This window comes from Quercus robur, chromosome 1, assembly GCF_932294415.1.
Source record: "Quercus robur chromosome 1, dhQueRobu3.1, whole genome shotgun sequence".
Lineage (NCBI taxonomy): Eukaryota > Viridiplantae > Streptophyta > Magnoliopsida > Fagales > Fagaceae > Quercus > Quercus robur.
In genome coordinates, this window is record NC_065534.1 from 29,085,157 (window position 1) to 29,096,899 (window position 11,743).

Genomic DNA, 11,743 nt, shown 5'->3' on the forward strand with positions numbered 1-11,743 from the left:
CAAATAAGTTTCCCCTACTATATGATACCGAGATAGATATCAGAAAATGATGTATATATTTGGTAAGTTAACTGTAATAAAATTTATAATATCTTACTTTTTTTTATAAATTTAAATTTAAGACGAGTAGGTGCAGCTAACATTCTTTGCCTTTTATTGGATTGCATCTTCTCATGCAACTCTCTCTCTCTCTCTCTCTCTCTCTCTCTCTCTAAGATTGCGTTTGAGAACAGATTATAAAGTCAGTTTATTTTACTATTTAGCTTATTTTTGCTATTATTTATAAGTCTTACTGATTTTTTGGTACTATTTGTGGGTCTTATATATTATTTCAGCTAACTTTTACTTTTATTTACAGTACTTTCAGTAAAAAGTTTTTAATTTCAACTAAATAAGATGTTCCAAACGGACCCTAATTTTCCTTGGTGGAATAATAATATAAATGATAGCAATTGAACTCATAATATGATTCTATAATGATTGTGCTAATTATGAAACTAATATACCCATGGACGCCATGGTTATATATTAAGTGTCCACGTTACTTCATTTTTTTTTTTAATTTTTTTTAATTTTGAGAAAAAACATACTTTCTCGATTAAAAACACAATTATATTGTTCATTCAAATCATCGAGGCAATAATAAAAGTCTAAAATTTTGGCAGAAGATCAAGAGAACATATCTCCCTGGCTCAAATTGGTAGATCTAATTAAAAGTTAAAACACAAATATAGGTAAGATAATGATAATAAGTAATTGTAGGGACACAATTTGTAACGACCCACAAAATAGTGTTGGGTTCGCACGTTAAGGGCCCAAATAATACAATTTGTAGAGAGTGAGCTTGTGAGGCTAGGTCTTGGTCACCGGACAGCGGTTTGGCCATGGTCAGCCATGGTGTCTATGGAAATTTACATGAAGGCGAATCCTAACGAGTTTAACGAGATCTTCTTCTGGTAGCCACAATGAATGGTTCCCGTTTTTTAGACCTTGTCCGAGGAGCTTCCTCCCTCCCCCCTTTTCTCCTTTGGTTCTCCTTCCATTTTATACTAGCGTTTGCCTCTCTTCTAGTGTTCACATGTCAGCTCCATTTTCTGGGGTTGAGACTTGTCCTATCAGCCCATACCTGGAGTGGTTGGGAGTAGTCGTAAAAGCTGGATAGTATGGTCGAAGGCATGGACCTGTCAGACGCAGGGTTCTTTATTGCTGTATTGACAACTTTTTCCCTTGACCCGCTCCTGCACTGAGTTCGTCCTTTTTCTTTAGGTGTCCTATGGGATGCTGAGCGTGAGATCGTTCTCGGCCACATCCTTGGGCCTTTTTGAGGTTTTCATTATGCGTCCTCGGCAATAGGTCTCCTCGACTTGGGTCTTGAGCCCTAATGTAAAGTAGGCCGGGACCACAAATTCTCCGGCCCCACAGTAATTAATTACTAACTAGTAGTAAAAAGTCAAAATTTGAGAAGCCAAAATTTGAGATTTGGTGCGATATTTATCCGTGAAATAACTCTCAATGACTAAAATTAAGAGTTGAAAAAAAAACAACTTTCAAAATCGACCATTGAATAAAAAAAACAACGTGTATCATTCTGTTTTGATTTGCCTCAAAATTAATTAAGCTTTTTACAATTCTTTCAAAGATATAACAAAATATTACAATATTTTCAAGTGTCAATTAATTAAACATTTTAAAGTTTTTTCAAAGATATAACAAAATATACAAAGTTTCTCATATTTTTGGGGGGACCTAACATGCATGGGTCAAAAAGGTGGTGCAAAGCAAAAGCGATTCATTGGTTGGGGTGCTCAGAACAGAGCAGCACAGCACAGCACATCCGTTTCATAGATAGCAACGACGTGCGCTACTTCAAATCCTATCACTCTATCTCTCTCTTTCTCTTTCTCTGTTTTTAGTGTGTACAATGTACTGCCACCACTTCTTCCAAATCTTGTATTAACAAATAAAATATATAGAAATTGAAAGAGGGGCCCAAGGCCCAGATTCCCCTTAGACAGTCTGTCTCGGGGTGGGTTGTTCCTACCTTCCTTATATTATGCCTCTTCCTCACTGAAACTCTCTCTCACTATCTCTTTCTTTCTCTTAATTTTTGAGTATTATTATATGTAGTTGTAGCTTTGTTCTTAATAAAGATCAAGTTTTTGGTCCAAAAGTCTTCAATGGCTTCGATCGTCGAATCTGGGTGGCAGGTACTCCCTTTTATATACCCTTTTCTTTTGACAACTTTTACTCACTGTTTTTTCACTTCATCTTGAGTCTGGTGTTTGATAATTGTTAGTTCTTGCCCTAGATTTAGTTTCTTTGTTGACCATTGTTGGTTCTGGACCTTGTATGTGCATGTACCAATGTATGTGTGTGAATAGCAATGCAGGTTAGAAGACATCAAATGGGTTTATCTTGGTTTCTTGTTTTTGTTAGCGTTGTGCGTGATATAAGGGATTTGATTTTTGGCAGTGCTTTTCAAATTGCATTTGGGTTTATGGGATTTTGTTTTTTTTTTTTTTTTTTTTTTTTGGTTTCTTAAACTTTTAATTTTTCCTTTTAGTATCTGTTGAGGATAGTGACACTCAAGAGTGCTGTTTATTTGCTAGTGTGAGATTAAATGGTAGAATGATTAGATTGGATGTGAAGCAATGTTTTCTTGGATTTTTGCATATTCTATTAGGAACTGTACCTAAAGGTATTTGGTAATGTATATTTGGATGGAGAATCTAGAATCAACAACTCGAATCATCAAGGTGATGGTCCCACGGTTGAGATGCTCTAGTCAAGCTCTGAATTGTCTTTATAGATCTCTTTGACCCCAAAATTTGAAATTGAAATCTGTGTTGTTCCGAAATTTTTTTCAGGATTGGGTTTTTAGGAGGTTGAGCTCTAGTGGGGATTTGATGTCTCAAGTTTGTGATAAAATACTCTATAGATTTTAGCTGAATTCTTGCCACTCTTCCCCTCTCCTTTCCCTCCTATTTTCCTCCGATGTGAATATACCTTTGGGCCAAGAAATTATTTCTAGTGAGTGGAAACTATTATACCCTTGGGCTAAAAAGTTATTTTGTAGAAAAATGCTTAAAAAGCGGTCAAGATGTTGGAAGTGTTGGCCATTTTCATGATGAGCATTGCACTCTTTTTCTTAACATGCCAAGCACGTTCTTTTCATTTCTCAGGCCTACAGGGACTTGGGTCTTCTGATAGAAACAAGACTGTTAGTTGCTTAGGTGCCACTGTAGATTATTGGCTGTAAGGATGATGAAACTATTCTTTGTACCACGCCCCTTCCCCCCCACTTTTTTTTTGAAGTTTTTTCTTTTGGTTATTTCATTAATAGGAAGACAGTTTTCGGCCTAACCATTTCCTCATCTGTATGAACACCCAAGTTTTTCTTTTTCTTTTTTTTTTCCCCTTGGAAATAGGGCAGTAGGAATGTTACTTGAAAATGTTTCTGATTTGACATTTATGATTCTTGAAATGATAATTGTAAGAATTTCCTTGGTTGTTATGAAATATTTGTTTAACTATGTAGAACTCTCTTTTTGATGATGCAGTATCTGATCACACATTTCAGTGACTTTCAACTGGCATGTCTTGGAAGTTTCTTTCTCCATGAAAGTGTGTTTTTCTTATCTGGACTTCCTTTTATATTTCTTGAGAGGGCAGGCTGGCTGAACAAATACAAAATTCAGGTTTAACTCTTTTACTTTGTCATTACTCATGAAGTAGTTTTGTAATTTCTTACTTTTTCAAGCTGAACTACAACAAAAACAAAGCCTTAGTCCCACATCCATGGATCCTTGACAGCTTAGTTAGGGTTGGATGTAGTGGATCCATTTACAATAGAGTGATTGCCATCAATTTACTGCAACCCTCCTCCTTTTCCTGGCCTTGGGACTGACAATGAACTAAATATATGACACTAAGCACAAACACAGTGATAGTTAGTTTTTTCTTTTCAAGATGAATTGGGGATCATTTTTCCCTTTTGTCAAAGCTTTAGATTAGCCAGTGATATATGGGATTAGAACATTATAAAATTCAGTCAACAATGAACGTGTTTACTAGATAGGGGCAGTGTTCATTTGGACAATAAAATGGAGTTGGCGTTTTCCTTGTTCTGTGGAAATAGCTTTGCAATACTATTCTTCTTCTGATCAAATTCATGCTCTAACCATGGTCAGAATTTTGATCATAGTTTTCAAAATACAAAAATTTCTTATGTGTGTGTGTGGATGGAATTTGTAACAGTTTGCCCATAGAGTTTGATAGTTCCTCACCCATTTTTATCTATATAGATAGAATTTTGTAACATGTTCAAATGTTTTATAAGTTAAGGATTCGTGTACAAGACACTCAAATATATGAAATTGTGTTAGTATGTGTGTGAAGGGAATTTTGTAACGGTTAAGATCAGGTGGTGATGCAGACAATAAAGAGTTCGAGGGAAAACAAGATTAAATACCAAAAGTTTCAAGAATTGTGGTCTAGTTTCAATGTGCAGTTTTTTGACACCTTGGGTGATTTAGGTTATTATTGAGTTTTAGGATTAAGTTTCTTTAGGGTAAGTTTCTGGTTCAATTTTATTTATTTTTTACTACAAGAGTGGTAATTTGTAAATTTTCAGATTTGTGGAATATGCTGTAGCGTGCTGTTCTAGAGAACCATGTCTTCCTTTATGTTTTGAGTCCTTTTCCTTTTTGGTTTAAAAGTTCATAATTACTTTTCGTTATTGTTAGGAGTCCTAGACTTTCTAGGAAGTGATTATTTCAAATCCAAGTGCTTTGAGGAGTAGTCTTGGTAATAGCCTACAAAAGGATCTTTATGTATTCAATTAAAGATAGATATAGAGAGATTGATTTTAATTAAATTCTAGTGGCTTATTTCAAGCTTTGAGGGTGGGTGCGTTTGTCTTCTCCTTCCTATGTGTAATTGCCTAGTTTTTATATTTCTTTGTTTCTCATTCCATTTGCCATTTAACCACAAAGAACCATCAAACTCATTCAAGATCTAATTTTTTTTATCGCTCAACCTACCCGAACCCTTAAACATCAAAGCCTATTCAAGAACTCTTTAATGTCTCATCAAGAACCGTAATTTAGTACTGAACTCCTAAAAAGACCCTACATCACAATCAGCATCAGAGCCCAGCAAGGCTTTTGTCCTGCATCAGGTAGTTCTCCATTGATTTTGATAGGGCCTCACCCATTTTTACCTATGTTGATGGAATTCTGAAACAGTTTAAGATATTCTACAAGTTAAGGACTCTTATACAAGTTATAACAAAGTTAGAATATGATTAAATGCTTTTTTTTCCCCCTGCAAAAGATGAATGTTCCTTTCTTGCTCATGTTTGAACTGCTATCTTCAATTCAAATGCAAGTTCAAAAATAACCATTTTACTCTATTAATTCAAACCCAATTGGAAAATATTGATCATTATGGTTAATAGATTTACTAGTAGACTAATATGTGTAAATGGGTGAGGCCCCATTAAGATTGATAGGAGGCCATCCCATCATAGTTTATTCCTTTATAGGCACACACACAAAGCTATATACAAGAATTATTTTAGTATAACTTATTAAAAAAAAAAAAAAAAAAAAGAGAATCATTTTAGTATACTTCACTTTGCAAATAATGCTGTGTAACAAATAGCACACAACTGCACAATACTAAGCCTTTTTTTCCCCCAAGTTGTCCTCTGACATTTTATAGTCAAAAACTTTCCATTTGCAATTTCTTCTTCCACTAATTTGGTACATAGTATAGATATGTTCATCCTTCTTAGTTGTAGTCAATACAATATCTTTATTTTTCTCCCCTTCCTATTTTATCAACTAGTGACATTACTTATTTATGTTTTCATACAGACCAAAAATAACAGCCCAGCAGCTCAGGAGAAATGTATTACTCGCCTACTGCTTTATCATTTTGGTGTCAATCTTCCAGTTATGCTTCTATCATATCCCGTCTTCAAATTCATGGGCATGCGTAGTAGTCTTCCATTGCCGTCCTGGTATTTTCAGGTCCTTTATATACTAAAGCTTTTTTTGTTAGATATATACAATGCTATTATAATTATATAGATGCCTTCCATCAACTTATGCTGTACCTGTGCAATTTCCATTTCATATAAAGCATACTAAGCAAGATCCTGATTTTGATTCTGCAGGAATATAGTTTTTGTGCAGGTTATGTTCTACTTCGTCCTTGAGGATTTTATATTCTATTGGGGACATCGGGTTCTGCATACAAAATGGTTATACAAACATGTCCACAGTGTCCATCATGAGTAAGTGAAAGCTATGAGTGCTTTATCAGGTATTTGGTTGTGAAATACTCTTTTTCACTAGCTGCTTTTGGTTGCTCTTATGGGCTTGTTAACATGTCCAGATATGCTACGCCCTTTGGTCTGACTTCTGAATATGCTCATCCTGCTGAAATACTTTTCCTTGGTTTTGCTACCATTGTTGGTCCTGCAATCACTGGACCCCATCTGATTACTCTCTGGTTATGGATGGTACTAAGAGTCTTGGAGACAGTTGAGGCACATTGTGGTTACCATTTTCCATGGAGCCTCTCAAACTTCATTCCTTTGTATGGGGGGTAAGTGTCTAGTTTTTCCTCTTGTGGGTTCACTTTGCATTGTGTGTGGTTTAATTTCCATGATTTACATGTTGTTCTGAAGTGTTTGTTTGATGATTTTCCAGTGCTGATTTTCACGACTATCATCACCGTTTGCTCTATACCAAGTCTGGCAACTACTCGTCAACTTTTACTTACATGGACTGGCAAGTATTTTTGCACATGCTGGTGAAAGCATCAGCATGTTTCTATTTTTTGGGTTGGACTCTATACTGTCTTATTATCACTTAGCCAAGCTTGTGAAACATAAATGGATCTATGTTGAATTCTTTTATTTTCTTTTCATTTTGTTGATTTTAAATTCAACCTTTACTGTCTTCAGTCAATTCTTTTAATATGTAATCAGTCAAAAAGAAAGAACGGAAAAAAAGAAAGAATGTGGAAGATAATAATAATAATCTCAAACCAATCCTCGACCAGTTCACTTATAGTGTTAGTTTCTCTAAATATTTTGCAAATATGAGGCTTTTCTGACATTGAGTTTTAGTCTGATTTGCTCTTACTTGTAATTCAAACTTTTTCCAATTGAAGGTGTCTAGAGTATCACCAGTTCTAACCAGCCTCCTGGTTAACATTTACATGCTAATCGTCATGTATGGGTCTTAGATATAGCCAAGCCTTCACCGGAGGCATAAGATGGATTGAAGCTTATCCAAACATATTGTGTACATGCACAGGTGCTCACACAGAGAGAAGTGAAAACACATAGAAGTCTTAAGCTCTGTCTAGATACTAATTACCAGCCTTCTTAGTTTTTAATATTGTATTGAGGCCATCTTAGTTTTTATGATGAACATTTGGTATTGTTATCATTTTAGGTATGGCTGTGAGAACAATGGACTTTAGATTCTTAATGAGCCCTTGTCTCTTTGGTAAAGAATGCGTTAATGTTTTATGTGCGTTGTTGCCAGAATCTGATGCTTATGATTTTCAAGTGCTCATGCTCCAAATGTTTCTTCTTAATGTCCTTTTGACATCTAACACAATTCCAATTTTCTAGTTCTTTTTTTCTTTGTAATCCAATTGGGTTCTAAGCTACTAGAATTGTAACATGCCTATTCTTTTGGGTTTTGGTGCTTTAATTCTTTTCTTGCATGATAATAAGCTTGTAACACCTGGAGCTTAGTATGAAAGTATACTGACCTTGTGATGACTATTCTGTATGTTTTTTTCAGGATATTTGGAACTGATAAAGGTTACAGAAAGTTGAAAGAACTGCAACATGTTGGAGACGGAGATGGAAGCAAGCAAATGTAGCGAGAGTAAATTTCTTTTCTAAATAGCTGGACATCAAAAAAATTTCTTCCTGATTTAACATGTTGGAGGTCCCGTCCTCTCCTTGCCTTATCTTGTGTTCAACCGCCTTTTTGTGTTTGATAGCTGTTCTCATGTACAGCTTGTGGTTATGTGGAATCAGTGGAAAGCTTTCTTAGGACATGGGTCCTGCTGTTGCTTACATGAATGAAGTAGCTGTTCCTTTATTCTTTCTCCTTTTTCTATGTTTGATGCTAATTCCTTATAGATTACTACTGAAGTCACCCAGTTAATAATTTGATTTTGGATCATGGAATCTTGATTGCGAGTACCTTGGACTTCTTAACTGTGAATGCTCATTTCTTTTATATTTGTTTCAGGTAGTTAGGTTAAATGGCAAAGGTTTTAATATATAATGTAACATTCCCTATTTTATTTACATCTTTAGGATGTACCATATGGAATCCTAATGAGATCTATTTGTAAATTATTAAAATGTTATGTCTCAGGTAGTTAAGATTGATCTTAAAAACTTACATGAATTCTCCTTTGTCACATTTCACCAATTGTAGAATTTTTTTATAAAAAAATTATAAATACTTAATGATTTCTAATTCCTTTAAAGATTTACAATGATGACAACAAAGGCAGTTATTTCATGGAATTTTATAAATATGCTTCCAGATATTTGTGGGACTTGGATATGAAGGACAGTTTTATTTGCTCGGATCTTGTTCTTTAACCTCTCGTGGGTCCATTCTTTTCCCATGTTAGATTAGATGTGTGTACATATTCTACAGAATTGTGCAGATTGAACAACTTGATTGTGGAATGTCAATTATTTTTCTTATATTTGATAACCTAAACTGGCACATTGTGTAAACTAACGTATTTTAGTCAGAACAAAATAGAGAAGAGAAGCCTAACGAAGGTTGGATAAAAGAAAAGAATAACTTCCTAATTTGCATTAAAGAAAACTTCAATTGGATGTCAAATTCATACTAAACCAAATGCTTTTCACTGAAGTGGCATAAGGTTGGTCCATAGTTCATAGAAGCTTCAATCATGAGATCATAGGCATTAAATGTTATAAATTTAAAGATATATTCAATGCCATGTTTTTTAAAATTTTAATGATGTAATATCCTATACAGTACTAAATCCAAAGAATAAAATCTTAATCTTGAAATTTGACTCTATTGATTTTAAATGAAATGAAGAGTATCCAATACAGTCCTGTGCTTTAAATGAAATGATGGGATGGTAGGAAGCCAAAACAGTTCTATGCTTTTAGCACTTGTCTCAACGTTTGGTTTAGTGGTTCTCAATGCCGTAAGAGATTTATGGGCAACTTAGTCTAAAACTCTTAACTAGCATCTTAGGGTCATCTCTCTCTCAAAGACTTAATAATTGCTACAAGTACCTTAGTGTGTGGGATGGAGGACTAGGTACAATTTAGAATAGTCAAGTGTTGGACCAAGTTTGGAGGCCTAATTCAAAACCACTAATGAGGTCAAAGAAAAAGCCAACAGAATTTGAGAATCCTGTAATGAGAGGTGATTTGACGTACATGGGTGTCGTTGTGTCTTTGTTTCTCACCAAACAAATTCCCTTAGATTGATAATAGAATTCTATTATGGATCAATCATTCAAACTCGACTGCTCTTTGTTCTTTTCCCCCAATTATTAGCTATAAGGCATAGACTATAGACCACTCACGCTACCGTATCTTAGCGTTCACACTTCACAGCTATATTCCCTTCTCTTATACGTGTCCATTGTTTATTGTTACAGCCTTAGGCTTTTACTAATTTTTAGTACCATCTTTGACGAAGAACCCTAAATTAAATTCACCATTAGAAAATTTTAGGAATCAAATTACTTTTTTATTTTTAATTTTAATTTTTTTTTTTAACATGGTCTATCAGAGTAGTTGTTGGTTTGGCATGATAATCTCTCTCTCTTTTTTTTTTTTTTTTTTTTTTTTTTTTTTTTTGTAAAATGCTATTTTGGCCTCTAAACTTTAATTGTTTCAAAATTTAAATCTTTTTTTTTTTTTTTTTCATTTTTAAATTTTGTGAAGAGTTCTTTTAGTAGTTTAGAGACAAAAATAAGGATGAAAAATGAACATTTTTTAATAATATGGAGATGAAAAACAAACATTTGATAAAGTTTAAGAACAAAAAGTAAAACGCTTTTAAAAAAAAAAATTGATCAAATTTAAGGACTAAAATAATATTTTACTTATATTTTTTTTAATGAAAATATATATTTTGAAAACCAGAAAAGCTTAACAACAAGAAGATCCCAAGTTAGGGACAGAAGGGATTAGTGAGCAGTGACGACAATCAATTCTAGGAATACAATGGAAATGAAAAAAGAAAACTACAAAGACTAAATAATATAAAAAGAAAATTACAAAGACCAAATCATATAAAAAACGTAAGAATTAAGAACCTATATTACAGATGAAAATTTGAAGGGACTAATTGGAAATTCAATAATTTTTTTACTAAGGAAACATATATTTTAACTTAATTATTGCTAATCTTGCATATTTTTTTCCTGTTCATCGATTTGACTTTTTATTTTTAGTCATAAGTTATTTTGATTTTTGAACTGATGGAAAACATCAAATATAACTATATAAGTAACAGCTAATTATTGATTTCTTTTTGAGATTTGTTAATGTCTGTGAAACTCTTCCTTAGTACTTTTTTTTTTTTTGAATGCCAATCCCTAATTTCCTCTGTCATGGAGTTGTAATAACTCATCAGGATTTTACTTTAGGAGACGGAAAATTTTAATTTTGATATAAAGATTTAACTTGCAGAATTTTTACCATTAAAATTGAATTGTAGATTTATTTATTATTTTTAATGTGGCATGCTAAATGAAACTTTGGACTTATCAATCTGGGTTCAAAATATGAGAGATTCAAGCCCACAATTCACTCTAACGCAAGATAGAGGCTAGTACTGAATCCTAAATAACAATATAGAGATACTTTTTATTTGATAGCAGTTTATCTAGTTTTTTCATGTAATTTTTTTTGCTAAAAGTGTACTAAAGTATAATTGTATTTTGAAAAAAATTTGAAAAAGTAAAAAATATGGGAAAAAGTGAAGTTTTAAAAAACTGTACATCAAAAGTAAAAACTAAAAGTTAAAAGTTAATGCTAAAAGCTGATGCCAAACACACTTTTAGCTCATGTTTGGATGTTTTTTTTTTTGTCACTTAATTTCCGTCACTCGTCACTCGTTACTCATCACTTATCACTCTAAAATACCATGTTTGTTTGGCACCATCACTCACTTCCCATCACTCAATATTTTTCACACTATTTGTGGGCCCCATACCTGTCACTCAGTGTAGTTATTTTTTTATTATTATTTTTATTTTTTTTTCTCAATACCCAAACTCACCGAACCTAGTGAAAAAAAAGAAGAAGAAAAAGAAACCCAGAACAGACCGAATCAGTGAAAGAAGAAAAAAAAAAGAAAAAGAAAAAAAAGAAGAAGAAACCCAGAACAGACAGAACCAGTGAAAGAAGAAGAAGAAGAAGAAGAAGAAAAAAAAAAAAAAAACCGAACAACCAACCTAGGAGAAGAAAGGAAAAAAGAAAAAGTCAAAAGGTGGTCAAAAGGTGCGGCTGAGTACTGTTTGTGGGTCCCTTATGTGTGTTTAATTACAATATTGTCATTGAGTTATGAGTTATGGAAACAGAGTTATGAAAACATAGTTATGGACTTTCCAAACAATCTTTTTGCTATGGGTCTTACCATTTTTGAGTTATGAGTTATGAAAATTGAGAATTGAGTTACGGAAATAGGCC

General features: G+C 33.4%; 1 protein-coding gene across 2 annotated transcripts; it reads left to right on the forward strand.

Annotated features, from left to right (window-relative positions):
* The first annotated feature begins 1,972 nt into the window (after positions 1-1,972).
* On the forward strand, positions 1,973-8,239 carry LOC126728637 (methylsterol monooxygenase 2-2). Of its 2 annotated transcripts, none has more exons than XM_050434434.1 (7): positions 1,973-2,207; positions 3,561-3,698; positions 5,880-6,025; positions 6,182-6,301; positions 6,403-6,615; positions 6,720-6,800; positions 7,830-8,239. In XM_050434434.1, the coding sequence occupies exons 1-7, from the start codon at positions 2,178-2,180 to the stop codon at positions 7,909-7,911; spliced, it is 810 nt and encodes a 269-aa protein (XP_050290391.1). In that variant the 5' UTR covers positions 1,973-2,177; the 3' UTR covers positions 7,912-8,239. The 2 variants fall into 2 exon arrangements, with proteins under 2 accessions (XP_050290391.1, XP_050290396.1); XM_050434439.1 differs by lacking the exon at positions 1,973-2,207 and adding an exon at positions 3,117-3,255.
* Positions 8,240-11,743: the final 3,504 nt, after the last annotated feature.